A 16,782-nucleotide genomic window follows, 5' to 3' on the forward strand; every position below is an offset into this window, starting at 1 on the left:
AGCCAAACCCTCACATTCTCAGAAGAGAAATAGGTTTAAAATCTTCCTATTTCCAATGTCTTCTCTATGGATGATTTTCTAGTTCCTATTTATTATTTATATCTCTTGCTTTGGAAGAAAGATGGTAGGTCTATGACCTAGTGGTGCAGGAAAGCATCCTGGAACTGAGGAACAGTGTCTGGTAGATGGCAACTAAGAACCCCGGGCTTGAGCTATGGCTCTGTAACGTATCAGGTGTTTGAACTTGGGCCGTATACCATGCACAGAGAAAGTCACTTCTCTATTATACTCAATAGGGATCTTACTAAATGCCTTACCTATTGTACTGGGGAATAATAATCCCAGAAATGCAAAGGCATTGGTCACCCATACTAAGAAATTAATTTATACTAAGAAATTAATTTAAAAGTAAGAGATGCAAATAATGCAAACTGAAAGAGGTCCCAGGTCCACAAATCTTCTATCTTTTACCAACCCACCATAAAACTAAGTTTCAAGGACATCATTAAAAGCATGCATTTGCTAAGGACCTAGTATGTGCTAAGTAAACATGTAATCAGAGTTTTCATAATAATCAAGGTGAGATAGGCATTATCTCTCCAGTTTACAGTGAATAAATGACATATTAGAAAAGATAACTCGATTGAGTTATTGGGATCCTTGATTGATCCTTATGGTCTATGTTTCTTCTAGTACACAATGCTGTCTCCCTAGAAAAGATCAAGGCTGAATCATCCCCCACTCTTACCACTCAGGGGTGAGGGTAGGGACAAAATTCTCTCTGCTCATTACTAACTAGTAATTAAATATTTATTTTCCCTCTTTTATATCCTGCATCTCAAAATCTGAAGTGCTGTCTCAGATTTTTTTTTAATTAACTTATTCTCCTAGATAAGCACTGCCAACCACATCATGAGTTTTCAAGGAAAACACAAATATCAGACTTCTAAACTCCAGGGTGATCAGTCAGTCACAGGAGGCCATCATAACTTTGTAAATCTTATAACCAGTATAACTGAGAACTTACCAGATTTTCCCAAATATTAGGAAAAAAAGTGTCTTTGTGCTTTTGGCAGGAAAAGAACAATTTTCAATACATCAACATGCTCTGACTTAAAAAAAAAAAGCCTGCCCTCAGACTCAGAAAAAACCAGTAAATCAAAGCCTAATCTTCTTGGGGTCTACCATAGTCTGATGGCCCGGGGGGAAGGGATATATCCAACTCTATCCCCCTATACCCATCCTATTCTTCCTTGGGTAGGACCTTGAAACACCTGTGAAACACATAGTTCAGAGTCAAAGGCTTATTAAAAACTGAGACCTAATATAGGCCTGTAGAATGCTTCCCTTTCCTATATACCTTACCACCACATTACTAAAGACCTATTTATAGCAGACCTTTTCACACAGTACATCATGTCTAGATATCAAAAAAATTCCAAGGCATACTAAAAGGCAAACACAAAATTTGAAGAGACAGAACCCCAGAGACAGATATGGCAGGGGTGTTAAAATGATGAGACTGGGAACTTAAAACAACAATGATTAATATACTAAGAGCTCCAACTGATACAGTAGACAACATGCTGGAAAAGATGGGCACTATAAATGGAGAGATGAAAATCCTAAGAAATAACCAAAAAGAAATTGTCAGAAGCCCTGTAAAAGAAATGAAGAATGCCTTTGATGGGCTTGTTACTAGACTGTACACAGCTGAGGAAAGACTCTAATATCCAGGATATCTCAACAGAAACCTCCAAGCTGAAAAGGAAGGGATCAAAAACGAAAAATGGAAAACAATAATAACAGAAGAAATTATCCACATTCACTAGGCCCAATTTCTTGTGAGGATAGGTTTTTTTAAAAAGCCAGATGCGCTGATGTATTGCAAAATGATTCCTTTTTCTCTTTCCCTGCTAGAGCACCAAGGACATGGGACAATTACAAAAAGCATAAATATATGTAATGTGAATACCAGAAGAAGAGAGAAAAGAACTAGAGAAATATCTGAAACAGTAATGAGACTGCCTCCAAGGTAATGTCAGATGAGTCAGAGACAGGAAGATCAGTCAACAGCAAGCAGGGTCAATGCCGAAAACACTACATCTGGGCATATCACTTTCAAACTACAGGAAATCAAAGAAAAATTTTAAATCCTGAAAGAAGAAGGAAGAAACAAACACTTTACCATTAGAGGAGAAAAGAAACATCCTGTTTTTCCTTAGGAACTGTGGAAAAGAAAAATGCAGAGAGACATAGTTAATGTGTTGAGAGAAAACCCCCACAAATCTGTTTTTTCAGAGAAAAAAAAAAAAAAACCCACTAAAGCTTCTCACTCAGTTCCCTGAAAAATTATCCTTCAAAATTGAAGGAAAATAAACTTTCTTAAACAAAAATAGGTGGAATTTGTCGCCAGGACATCTATCTTGCAAGATTTATTAAAAGAAGTTCTTCAGAGAAAAGGAAGATGATGTAGGTCAGGAACTGAACCACGTAAAGAAACCAAAACACTGAAGCAAGAATAAGTGAAGGTTAAAATAATGATAAGTTTGAAATTTTAATTATTAAATATTATTTTAATTATTAAACAGATAAGTTTATTCAAAACAATAATAGCAATAATGTACCTAGTTATAGAGGTTTATTCAAATAACATGTATACTTACACAGAAGAGAAATGAGTGACAGTACAGACACCAGAAGCAGGAGGGAGGAATCATAGTTTTGTATTATTAAGTACTCACACAAACCATGGAGACACACAGTGTTATTTATTATGAGCTTGGATTAATTGTAAAAGTATGTTTCAATTCTAGGGCTAAATGAAGTTCATGAAAAAACAAATAAGTGATATACTAAGAAAGGAGAAGAAATCAATAAGGACATAGTTGAACTCAACACGCTCATCGATCAACTGTATTTAACTGACATCTATAGATTACTTAATCAAAAAACAGCAGAATACACATTATTCTGAAGTCTACATAGAACATTCACCAAGGTAGACCATATTCTGAGCCATAAAACACACTTTAACACATTTAAAAGGAGAGAAATCACACAATGTTCTCTTTCAGATCACAGTGGAATTAAATTATAAATCAACAGCAGAAAGATAACTGGAAAATGTCAATATATGTGGATTTTAAACAACACACTTCTAAATAACATGAGTCAAAAAATAAATCTCAGGTGAGATTAAGAAGTATTTTGAACAAAGTGAAAATGAAAACACAACTTATCAAAATGTATAGGATGCAGCAAAAGCATGCTTGGAGGAAAATTTATAGCATTCAGTAATATATTAGAAAACAAGAAAGAACTAAAATTGATCATATAGGCTTCCACTTTAGGAAACTAGAAAAAGAACAAATTAAGTTCAAGGTAACCAGAAGAAAAAAAAATAAAATTAGAACAGGAATCAAAAAGAAAATCAATAAAACTAAAAGCTAGTTCTTTAAAAAAATCAATAAAGTTGATAAGCCTTTAGTCAGGCTACGAAAGGAGAGAGTAGACAAACACAAATCAGTCTCCCAAATGACAGACAGGGCTTCACTACAGATCCCCTGCATATCAAAAGGATAATAAAGAAGTTGGAGGAACAATTATAAGCCTATAAATTTAATAACTTAAATAGAACAAATCAATTCCTTGAAAGATATAATCTGCCAAAACTTACACAATATGCAACCTAAAATCCAAATATCTTTAAAGAATTTGAATCAATAATTAATTACCTTGTAATAAAGAAAGAAACAGGCTCATATGGTTTTGCAGATAAGTTCTACCAAATGTGTAAGGAACAAATTATGCCAATTCTCAATATCCAAAAAAAGAAAAAAATTCAACAAAATCCAAAGTATTAGGAGGAAATAAACCCCTGTGACTAAGCAGTGATTAGAGTAAGGTTTCAGTATGCAAAGTTAACATACAAATTTGATCCCTTTTCTGTATGCCAGTAATGAACAAGTAGGATTTGAATTAAAAGCACAATACCATTTACATTACCATTGCCAGAAATGAAATTCTTAGCTACAAATCTAACAAAATATGTGCAAGATCTATGTGAAGAACACTACAAAACTCTGTTGAAAGAAAGCGAGGACTATATAAGTAAATGGAGAGATAGTCTATGTTCATGGATAGGAAGCTTCAATACTGTCAAGATGTCAGATCTCACCAACTTGAGCTATAAATCTGATGCAATCCCAATCAAACACCTCATGAAGTTATTCTCATTTTATATGAAGAGGCAAAAGACCCAGAATACCCAATAGAGTATTAAAAAAGAATAATGTTGAAAGACTGAGGATACCTGACTTAAAAACATATTATTAACCTACAGTAATCAAGGCAGTGGGACACTGATGAAAGAAAAGGAAAATAGATCAACGGAAAAGAACAGAGAAGCCAGAAATGGATTCATGTGATCTTCAACAATGGAGCAAAGGCAACACTACAAAACAGATACTTCTTTCAAAAAATGGTGCTGGAATATCTGGACATTCACATGCAAAAGAAAATGAATGTAGGCCAAGACTCTGTGCCCTTCAAAAAATGAACTAAAATGAATCATAAGCCTAAATATAAAACATAAAACTAAAAATCCTAGAAGATAATGTAGGACAAAACCAGATGACCTCGGATATGACAATGGTATTTTAGATACAACATCAAAAGCACAACCTATAAAAGAAAGAATTGATAAAATGGGCCTCATACTTCTTCTGCTCAGCAAAGACACTATTGAGAAAATGAAAAGACAAACCACTGTCTGGGAGGAAAATATTTGTGAAAGACATCAGGATTATCCTCTAAAATAAATAAAGAACTCTTAAAATTCAATGAGAAGAAATGAACCAACCTGATTATTTAAAATGGGCAAAAGATCTTAATAGACCCCTCATCGAACATGATACATAATTGGCAAATAAGCATATGACATATTCTCCATATGCTATGTCACCAGGGAAATGGAAATTCAAACAATGAGTTACCACTACATTCAGAATGACCAAAATCTAGAACACGACATCACAGAACACTAATGAGGATCTCTCATCCATTCCTAGTGGGAATGAAAAATGTTTCAAACACTTTGGAAAACAGTTTGGTAGTTTCACACCAAAACAAATAAGCAGCAATCATGCTTTTGGTATTTATCCAAAAGAGTTGAAAAACTTATGTCTACATAAAAACCCAAACATGGATGTTTACAACAGTTCTATTCATAATTGTCAAGACTTGGAAGTAACCAGATGTCCTTTGGTGAGTGAATAAATAAACTGTGTACTTCCAGATTACGGAGTATTATTCTGCACTGAAAAGCAATAAACTATGATGTCATGAAAAGACAGGAAGGAAACTTGAGTGAAGAAAGCCCGTATGTAAAGCTATGTACCACAGGATTTCAACCATATGACATTCTGAAAAAGGTAAAATATAGAGGCAGTAAATAGATCAGTGATCAGGAATTAAGAGGAAAGGAAGGAGGAGAAGATGAACAGGTAGCAGTTAAACTGTTTTGTTTTATATTACAATGGTAGATAAATGTCATCATATATTTGTCCAAACTCACAAAATGTATTCACCAAGAGTGAATCCCAATGAAAACTAGGTATTCTGGGTGGTGATAGATCAGTGTAGGTTTATCAGTTATAACAAATGCACCAGAATGGTAGGGATGTTGATAATGAGGGAGGCTATGCATTCCTGGGGCCAGGGCTATATGGGAAATCTCTGTAGCTTCCTCTCTATTCTGCTGTGAACTTAAAAGTTCCCTAAAAAAAGTTAAGGAAAAGGAAAAGCAGGAATAGAGAAGAACATTAATAGGATTCATTAAATCAAGGAACCCTCAGCCTAAATACTCCCATCTTCTATTATACAATTGTGATAATTCTCCCTCATCAGTTGCTGGGAGTGAAGAGCACTTAGGAAGTTCAGATTTGGCCCATTTAGTTCATTAGTTTGAGACATGGCAATCTCAGTATCTTGCCTAAGAATGTTAGGCGTTCAGAACATCTAGTAAGAGTTGATGAGGACTCTTTGTATGTGTCATCCCAATTAATTTCCACATGTGTATAGTTCACATCTGACAGACTGGACCTCTTAATCTCAGGGAGATTGAATAACTTCCTCAATACGTGGTTAGTGAGGAGAAAGTCCAGGCAGGACTAAAACAAATGGGGTGCTCTTTCTTTCTTAGAATTAAACTCTCCTGGGCTGGGGATATAGCTCAGTTGGTAGAGTGCCTGCCTTCCATGCACAAGGCCCTGGGTTCAATCCCCAGCACAGCAGCAACAACAACAACAACAACAAAAGGAAATTAAACTCTCCTTGTTAAAATAATGAACTTGGCATGGGGGGCATGTTTTATTCAAATCTGTGGGTTCTTAGTCCATGAAGTACTTCTCATTGCTGCACCCACAGTGTCACCAGTGCCTCTCTGGAAGCTGGAGCACAAGAGTACTCAGCACATCTCATTTGATACTGATCAGGAAGGGCCGAACCTTTGTGCTGTTGCCGAACCACCAGAAATAGGTAAGGGTCCCCAGTTGACTGGGCCACACGACAGCACTGATGTTGACCTCCTTATTTCTTATGGCAACAAATGGAACCCGGAGGTGAACATGCTCCACAGGACCTAAAGGAATAGGAGAAAAAAAGGCAGTTTTTATATCCCCAGAAGAAACCATCAAACTTTATCACACTCCTAGATTCTTTAATCATAATCCCTATCAGCATTCCCCATAATATAGCAATAATCACAGACCACAAATGTTGGGAAGGGTGTCCATGCTTGAATTAAAGTACCTGGTTAAACAGGGAACTTCACTCGGGTTTCAGATTTTTTGAGCGATAACCAAATTGAATTTACATCTGATAAATCCAACTACCACGAATGCTTATAAATTTCCAATCCAAGGACAAAGCTAGTTTACTAGACGCCTGGCCATTGAAAAGGAAGATAAACAGCGGTCTGTTTCATTTCTGACAATTAGCATGTTTTGTGATTTGGGGTCAATGCATTATATGGAGGGCCCCTCCATTATCCTCCATCGTTAATTGGTTTCCATCCTCTTCAACAATGAGCCATTGTGTCTCATCATCTGCAGGACACAGTGGGTGTCATTTGGAAGCTGGCAAGGCCTCTTCACAAAGAGGAAAAAGTACACGTTCCTAAATTAAAGGAGAAACAAATGCCAGGTTCTCTTTTATTTTCCGGAAAACTGGCATAACCAGCATTGAGCTGTACATTAGCAAAAAAAAAAAAATATATATATATATATACACACATGAACACACCCTCAGCAGAAAACGTGAAAGTTAATCCATTCATTAAAAATGAAAAGAGAAAAACACTGATGAAAAATTATGAATATATCAGTGATGCATTATTTGGGGGGGGGTGTAGATTCATTATTTTAAAACTCTGTGGCACTTTCTCCTCCTGTCATTTCTGACAATGTGGATGAACCCAGACGACATTGCATTAAATGAAAAAAGCCAAGCACAGAAAGATCTCTATCAGATGATCTCACTCATATGTGCAGTCTTGAAAAGGAGAACTCACAGAAGCAGAGGGTACTTTAGCGGTTGACAGGGGGTGGGAGAGGTGGGGTGGAGTAGATGCTGATCAAAGAATACCAAATATCCAGAAGACAGGAGGAATAAATTCAAGAGGTCTATTGTACCAGGCTGACTATGGTTAATAACATTGCACTGGATTTTGAAAATCACTAGAACAATAGATGTAGTGTTCTCACCACAAAAAATAAGTCTGAGAGGTGATGCCTATGATAATCGGCCTGATTGAGCTGTTCCACAGTGAATGTATATTCCAAAACATCATGTTGTACATGATAAACTTGTACAATTTTTGTCAGTTAAAAAATTAATGAAGAGAAAAAAATTTAGGAATCTGTGTATGTGCAGTCTGAAAATGTTTTCTGCCTACAGCTCTCTGCCCTGACTCCAGGCATACTGCACCGCAAGATATTTTCCAGCAAATAATTTCAACCTTGTCACTTCATGTGCACATCTGGCTGAACATTTAATTATTTTAAATAAGCAAATCTGGATTATTTCTGTATGGTTTGCTCAATGTCAGTCAAAGAACACAGAGTGGGAGAAAACATTGGCTACTTCCGTGGCTTTATTTACTCATTTTTAGGAACTTACCTGACTAATATCTTTAATACTTGTGTAAAGAAAAAATGAGAAACATAGAGAAGCTGGGGCAAGGGGACCCTGGCTAGACCCCACGCAGGACAGAGATAAAGGCTTGCTTCCTGCTTTCCACTTCCTGCATTGATGCTGATGTCTACCCCAGCCGGGTTCCGATGACTCATTCTTCCCTCAATGGCGAGGGGGTGCGGGGGGATGGGGAATGGGGACACCTCTTTCCCCAATGAGTTTGTTCTTACTGCTACCCACCAAAAAGAGTAAAACCCTTCCCCAAGATGCCTCAGGGGAACCCTGGGCTTTCCAACAGCTCAGCAACCTGCACAGTGGCTTTAAGGCCCTGGAAATTCTCAACTTTGCCACTTGAGGGCCTTGGTTTAGTCAGGGTGGATACTGAAGCATACTGTGATGTCTAAAAGGAAATCTCCCTCATCCTAAACTCTCTCCAGACACAAAAGGGGTGGAGTTTACTTAAATTAGAATGACATCCAACCCAGTCACATTTATTCCAGTTTTGTGGCAAGAATATTTGGTTCAAAACAATCTTAAGAAACACTACCATGTAGGAGAAAAATGTGGATCAGCAAGGAGAGAAGAGAGTTGAGAAGAAAAGGAAGGGATCTAGGAGGAATAAGCAAACTTCCAAAATCCTCAGTTTCAAATCGTGTCCTTTTTGATAAAAATCTAATAACATGTGTGAGGTTGATTATTCTGGGTGACTAACAACTACTTTGGTTAGCTAATGGCCCAAGGTGAGGCCAACAGCAGTTTCCACTGGTAAATGCAGCCCTGATGGATTTGGAGGGAACTGTGAGCACAATAAAAGTTTGGAGGAACACTTCCTCCTTCATGCACATAACCTGCAGGACAAACCTGGTCCTCACAATTGTGTTTTGGGCATTAAGATACAGGGGTCTTCACAACTGTCTCAAGGTTCACCGATAGCATGATCAGGAATGTGGGTGGGGGTAGTTCCCAGAACAGAGGAATGTGAAGTTATTTTTCTTTCTTTGTCTTCATTTTAAAAGACGGCAGAAGTGTCAGGGAGGAAGCTAACAGGAAGGCCTAATAATTGCTGTAATAACAGGTAACATTCATCATGTGCCAAGCTGGGTGCAAAGCAGCATTCTGCACACTGCAGAAAAATGTTAAGATCAACACAAAACTGCTATCCTTTAGAAAGGTCTACGTGCAAGGCTGGCCCTTGGCCTGTGGCTGGGAACTTGGTCTGGGAGTGTTCCCAATCAACAGTTAGCTAACTAGTAGGAGTGGTTCACGTCACCTAAATTGGCTTTGCAAATAGGATGGTTTATTGTAAATACCCAATTTCCACAGGGACTTGGGAGGTTTGGAATATGCCAGGCAGACAGCACTCCTGTGACCAGCTCCCAGTAAAACACTGTGGACACTAGTCTCTAATGAGTTTCTCTGGCAGAGAGCTCTTACGTTGTTACCTCCCACCCCAGAGGAATCAGCACGTCCTGTGTGACACCCCAGGGAAAGGGCCTGTGGAAGCTTACTCCTGGTTTTCTCCGGGCTTCGTCCCCTTGAGCCTTTTCTTGATTTTGCTTTGTATCTTTTTGCTGGAATCAATCATAGTCACAGAGGAGGATGAAGCTACACGCTGGGTTCTAAGAGTCCCTCCAAGTTTCTCATCAAGCCTGGGGGTGGTCTTGGGGGCCCTGACACACTGAGACACACACACGCACACACACACACACTTTCCAATTTGACTCTTTTAGATTCCTTATAAACTTTGTATTAAAGATGAAGAATCAGAGACTTAAGAAGGTGAAAAAGTTAGACGTGGAACAAAGAAATATGATGAATTCAAGTGCAGGTCTCCCTTGCCCTAAAAACTGTGCTCATAAAAACTGTGCACACAACCTACCAGGCTCCTGACTTGGCATTTCCAGCCCACAGTGATCATAGCCTGTGTCTGTTTGACCTGTACAGGACCCATTTCTTGCAGCACCTCCCCTTCTTCAATAGATGTAAGCCCTGCAGAGCGGAACTATATTGCTGTCTGCCCAGTGGCTGGCAGGGTGTCCCGCACGTATTAAGAACTCAGCAAATATGTGTTGAATAAATCAGTGAATGAGTGGGTGCTTTATTTGTATTTCCTTTTTACTGTTGTAAGAACCCTATGAGGTGAAGTAGTAGAATTAAAACATTTTAAGATGGAGTGTAGAAAATTTGAAAAAGAGATAATTTATCTCAAGGTCACATGTTTTTAGGAACATAGTTGATCTACAGTCCACGTCTCCTCCCACCTGCTCCACTATCCATCATGGTTGCTCCTTTTACTAGGAAACTAGCCGGGGACCTCTTAGGTGTAAGTTGCTTAAACGGTGGGGATCATACCATCATTGTGTTGTTAATAGGAAAGGAGACCCTTTTATTCACTTAAACTCTTTCAAAACTTGTAATTTTCACCTAAATGACATGTCACCTGAAAACCACCATGGGGTATAAAGTGGTCCCTGCTTAGCCACTGCTTGCTTTCTGCTATATTATGAGCCATAATCACACTCTGAAATGATTCAAGGGAAAATTCCATAAATAAACAATTCATAAATTTTAAATTGCATATTACTCTGAGTAATGTTACAAGACTCTAAATTCCAGATGGGGAGATGTCTCAATCTTCTGATTTGGACCACTATGGTAGACACACTGAACCCGGCCTCAGCTCTGAACTCTGAATTCCAGAAGTCTGGACTGAAGGAGTTGTCAATGGGAGGAAGGACAGGAAGGAGGTGGTTCATGCCACTTACAAACCACGTGCAGGAAGAGGACGGCTGTGTCTGAGCCAAGGTTGTTCTCTGCATAGGCGGTCACCTGGAAGATCCCCGCACTCTTGTACACATGCTTGATGCCATCCTCGATCGGGCTGAAGTTAGCATAGGACACAGCAATCCCATCTCCAAAGTCAAGCTGGATGTTTGTCCTTTGTAGATCACCCTGCAAGGGAAGAGTCATTGACCTGGGTCCTTTCACATGGTCCTGTCTGACTTTCATGCTTCCTCCTGTTGATTCTTCAGCAATACCTTCTTTAGACCTACAGTCTTTCCCAGGAGACAGAATCACCCTACCACCATCATTCGACTCCTCTCTGATAGCTACTGGGCACTGTGGGCAGGCTCTGTGGACCTACTCTCCCTTTATATGCAAGCTTGGGACAGTTTGAATTGATACGACCCTGGCCACAGTACCACACCCTGGCAAGGTACAGCTTCTCTGAAATCTGAAGTGGGGAAGCCAGGGGCTTTCCTAATCCCTCACATGCATGGTTTAATTCTTCTGTGTCATAAAAATAATAGCAATAATAGTAGCAGCTAGCACAAAGGTTTGTATCAGTGCCAAGCAATTAATCTCCTCATAACACTCTATTGTAGAAAGTATTTTACAAATGGGGACAAAAATCATTAAACTAAAGTCACATAGCCAATAGTGGAAGACTCAAGTTTTGAAAGCAGTCTAGCTTCCATGATAATACTCCCAACCACAATTCTATAGCTATCATTGTTCCTGTTTCTGGGCATTTATTGTTGCATTCTAAAAGTTATGCTAATCACTTACCACATCTCATACAATGCCATCTCCAAAATTACAATATGAGGTAAGATGATCATTCCCATCCAGATGAATACTCTATACTATTCAAAATTACGTATGTGTTCTCTTGTCCTTGGGCTTCTCAAAACCTACCTAAGCTCCCTGTTCTCTGAAGCCTCTTCTAAGTAGCCCAGCTCACAGATATCTCTGACTCTTGGAAGGTTAAGAGCACTTTGGGTGCTGGCTGGTGATATGATGTCGATGGTTCAGATGAGTACATGGTACCACTTATCTTCTTAAGACCTGATGCTGAACCCCAGCCTTCCTGTCTCCCCCTTTGGATAAATGCAGTCCACCTAAATCTCATGCAAAGATCTTGGATAAAGAAGAACAGGGTGCATCTGTTCATATTCAAAGATGAATGATGGAATAAAGAGAGAAATACATGATTTTGCAATTACGAGCCAATCATTCTGCCCAGTGCATTGGCCACAAGTTCACTCCCATTTTCCTCTGTGGCAACTTGGATGTGAGTGAAATATTGATAGGTGCTCTCCTGACCCCCACACAATATCAACTATCCTTGAGTTTATAAATATAAATTAAAGTGAAAATGAATCCAAGGCAATTCAAATGGATAAGATCATGGCTCTTCAAGTCCATTCAAGAGAAGGTTTTTATAGCTCTAGTCCTGAAAACTCCCTAGTGAAAATGCAATAATGACCTCCTCTAAATCTAAAGTCCTTTAATTCAAGCACCTGGTGTGGAACAAGGCTGAGGAATCTGTCACTTAGGATAAGGAACCTTCACCATCAAGCCTGGTGTGGTCCTGACTTTAAAGGCTCTGAAATGCTCATGTTTGTGAGAAAAACCTCATGACTGGCTTTGCTCTCTTTCCAAGATCTTAAGAGCACAGAGCAATTTGCATGTAAATTTACAGGGCTTTGTCAATCAGGGAACCTTCCAGCTCCACCACCTCAGCAGAGTATCTGAAAAGTTCCCCATTTGGGAAGAAGCTAAACAACCCACACAGTGAACAAGAAGCAGACAGCTGTGCTTCTTGTACCCTAGAATGAATGCATGCCGTCTGATCTCACTGCTTGGGTTGCAAAAGACAATAAAAATCTAATGGAGCAGGTAGTTGATGTGATAGTAACTAATACAATATTCTTTACAAAGGTTAGTTTAAAGTATTTTAATAATCTTTCAAGACCTTTTTGAAAGTTTTGTGGGCTTTTCTAATCAATGTGGCTAAAGGTTAGAATTCTGCAAAAAGAGGCTCCTAAAAGCAATGGATGCATCTGAATTTCCTTTTCCTGGCAGTTTATAGTTTATGACCTTATGGTGATAAACATTTCCTAAGCAGACCCTAAGAGGGGATCCTGAAAAATATATCCAGAGCCACAGGCCTCAAGAGGCAAGTGGGCCCCCACTGCAGACAGATCTTCATTGTGGAATGAAAGGAGGAGGGTCTTGAAACACCCCAAGTGTTCTTGCATGCCTCTTTGCCTTCTGCAGAAGTCTCTGCTTTGTGATGTCAACGCTGGTGCACCAGCCTCTGGAAATGGAAGATCTTTGTTTTCTTTAGTCTCTGAGTTTAGACCTCAGACACCCAGGTGGGTTCCTACCTCTTCCATGAGGATGATGAACGTTGCATTGTGCCCCTGCTCTGCCACCAGGCGTCCATCGGTTGTCACCACGTGGAGGCCCCGAGGGGCTTTTCCGGGACACAATTGGGCCTTGGCGGAGTATTTGTCCCTTAGTCCATCTGTGCAGTTATTGGACACAATCCTCCGGTACCTAAGAAGAATTGACAATTGACAGTACTGTGCTTTTCATCAAGAGTGTGAGAGAGTGTGCACATATGCATATTAGAGAGTTGAAGAAAGAGAGACGCTCCCCACAGCTGCCCCCAAAACCAAGTCTGGAGAAAGACAGCCATTTATGAAGATAAACTTGGAGGAACTGCTATCCTTCCATCTCCGGAAAAGTAGCTCCTTAAACATTACTATTGATCCTACCTGGTGAGCCACGGATCAGATCAGTGTCTGAACCAGCTAAGAAAAATCAATGTCTGACTCACACATGGCAGAAGAGGAGGCAGACCAGTGGACAGGGGAATTGGGAAAAGTCAGTGCATCTCTCTGTCAGGGAGGAGCCAGCTGTATTTCCCCAAGACCACCCCCTGCTTTCTCCATACCAGAGAGCAACTAGAACATCAGACTTCCAACTCTCATTAATCAGGAGGCCTCTTCCTGTCTTCTCTTCATCCCCAGGATGTCATTTCTTCCCCTAAAACCTAACAGCCTTTACGCTGGAGCCAACTGAGCTATTTTATAACGTATTTTCTCTCTTTTGTTAATATTTCATTTTGTATGCAACACAAATATCAGATTAGAAGCACAGGTTTAAAACTCCTGTTCAATCCAGGTAAAGTCAGCTCACAGAAGAGAAAACCTTCCTAGAAAAGGAATCAGTGTTCTGATAAGTCCACATAAAGTCAATATACCACTCCCACTACCTCCATCACCAACCACCACCACCACCACTACCACTATGACCCACATCATGTCTTCTTTCACCTCTCTGTCAGGAATAATTAACCACTCCATCCATGTTGCCTTCTTCTGTGACATCCAATACAGAGGAATACAAATTTTTCTTGAGTGAAACTGGTCCTCCAATCCACCTGACTTTCCTCATAGGTCCCCCACTATTGCAATACCTATGCTATACCTCCATCCAGAGATCCCAGGGAGGGAGATGCTAAGCAAATGTTTTCAGAAGTTGTTTTCTCAGATTAGAAGATAATGTATCTTCTTACAAATGTACATCATCATTGTTTCTTGTGGATCGAGCTTATGTCTGGAGCTCTGCTCCCCAATATGGCAGCTGCTTTCTACAGGGAGCTACTGTGCACTTGAAATGTGGTCAGTTGTGGTTCATTGCAATGATAAAGTTTTATATATCAGGTTAAATAATATATATCATCAAAATTAATTTTACTTTCTAAAATCTTTTTGACTACTAGAAAATTTAAAATTACATAGATGGTTCACTCTATTGTTCTTCTGATCATCACTGATCTATATAATCAAATTTTCAAATTGAATTATATTTTCATGTTGATCTTTAGTCACAAGATATTTAATTTTTATTTATGATACCTATTTCAGTAGTAGAAGTCTTAACTCAAACTTGCTATCATCCATCCTTCCTCTTCAACCTCAACTAGCCATCAACTCAAACTGGTTGGTGATTTGTAATATCAGCCAACACTAAAGAAAATTGAAGGTATATGTAGATGTCTACAGTGAATCTCTGAGGGGAAGGTGCAAATAGACTTTCCTTTTCATCTGTGTGATTAATTTGGTTAGTTATTTGTTGTTTTTTTCACCTAAATTACTTAAATTGGACCTACTTGTACACAACACATGTATATTAGGACACACAAGATGTCCTAATGCAATTATTTTCTTGTAATGTGCAAAGGAAGGTGTGGTTGTCAGTTGGGTGGTCCAGCTTATTCTTTGTAATTATTATATCCCCTTCCTCAAACTTCCTAAGTTTTGTACTCTGACATCACATCTGCTTAAATTCAAGCTGTTGTATTTGCAATGTGAATGGCTTACATCCCTAATCCAGACTCCTACAATAACATAACATCAAAGGTTCTAAAATCCCAGACTGGAATCCAGGAATAACCCTTTCAGAATTATTGGAAGAGGTGAGAATTGAGAGGACATCTTAGTCTCTTGATACTCATAGAATGTTCTGGAGACCAACAATATCCACATCATGCAGGAGACTTTTTAAAATGAAGGGTCTCTACCTCATTCCAGATTCTCAAATCAAGTTGCTTTTTAACAAGATTTTCAGATGTTATGTAGCCATATTGGAATTTGAGAAGGGCTGTCAGTCCATCGTTGCACTTGACAAATCTCTTCTGCATTGTAGAAGCAGCAAAAGTAAAGGTCAGAAAACAAATCTTCGAGGAAACTGTTTTCAAGTAACTAAGAGGTAACTAATAAGTGAGCAAAGAGAGAAACAGACATCTAATTGGAGAATTACCAAGAGTGTGCCTTGACCTTCTCATCTCAGAAGCTCCTAGGATGAGACAGGAATTTTCATTTGAAGATTTTAGCATTGATGTATGAGAATGTCTGTTCACCCCTCATGAGAAAGCACTGTAATGGCTGTTCATCAGTTGTATCAACTGACTTCATTGGAGACCCAAGATACAAGGCAGCATCCCTTTCCAGAAGAAATGTTTTGACCAAATAACAAGTGCCAGAGGGAAATGGCAGCAAGTATTGAAACATGGGAGATAAGAGATCTCTTCAGAGGCTTCCCAAAAGGAAGCACTCTTAACTAAAATTTTGTCTTTTGTTTCCCTTAGCTACTTGACTAAAAATAAATAAATAAAATAAAAATGAAAATCTATCTACATTCTATCTTCTCCAACAGCCAGGCATTCCTTTTGATGCCACCTCAGGGTAAGAGGAAAACATTGAGTCCGGTTCCTTCAGGTGTTTTACTTACCCAGTGCTATTTAGGTAGCTCTGGCCAAGGCTGCAGTCCTTTGACGGGGACGCGGGATTGTACCAGAAAGCTGGGACACACTGGCTCTCTCCATGTCTCTCATAGCCATAGTCGCTGTGGGGAGAAGGAATGTTGTAGAATGACGTGCATGGACAAACACCCACAGACACATAGAAACACACACATGTCCTACTGCAACCCGACACGTCACAACACATGGTTTTAAGTATTTCCAGTGAAGGCAGGTATTCATACTTTGAAAATGGATTTTTTATTTAGACATAGTTCTGAGTCATTTGGAGTTGGTCAAGAGGGGGAAAAGTAGTGGATAATCCAGTGGAAATTCTAGGTTGGAAAAGGTTTGGATTCAAATGATGCGACAGATATTACACTGGTCTGGAGTTGGGTGGAGGATGCTATATACATACATAGAGCATCGAACCCAGGGACACTCACCCACTGACCACATCCCTAAACACCCCCCACATCTTTTTTTTC

The 16,782-nt window shown here is 39.2% G+C and overlaps 1 protein-coding gene across 2 annotated transcripts in view; it reads right to left on the minus strand.

Moving 5' to 3' along the window:
- Positions 1-16,782, minus strand: part of SORCS3 (sortilin related VPS10 domain containing receptor 3) — a 582,251-nt gene that overhangs the window by 23,060 nt on the left and 542,409 nt on the right. For both annotated transcript variants that reach the window (XM_079135987.1, XM_079135988.1), the window contains exons 17-20: positions 16,285-16,398; positions 13,371-13,542; positions 10,962-11,148; positions 6,510-6,643 (exon numbers count right to left, since the gene is read on the minus strand). In XM_079135987.1, the coding sequence (XP_078992113.1) occupies positions 6,510-6,643; positions 10,962-11,148; positions 13,371-13,542; positions 16,285-16,398 (607 nt within the window). The remainder of the gene's footprint in view (positions 1-6,509; positions 6,644-10,961; positions 11,149-13,370; positions 13,543-16,284; positions 16,399-16,782) is intronic.

Source organism: Sciurus vulgaris, assembly GCF_902686455.1.
Source record: "Sciurus vulgaris genome assembly, chromosome: 4".
NCBI classification, from domain to species: Eukaryota; Metazoa; Chordata; class Mammalia; order Rodentia; family Sciuridae; genus Sciurus; species Sciurus vulgaris.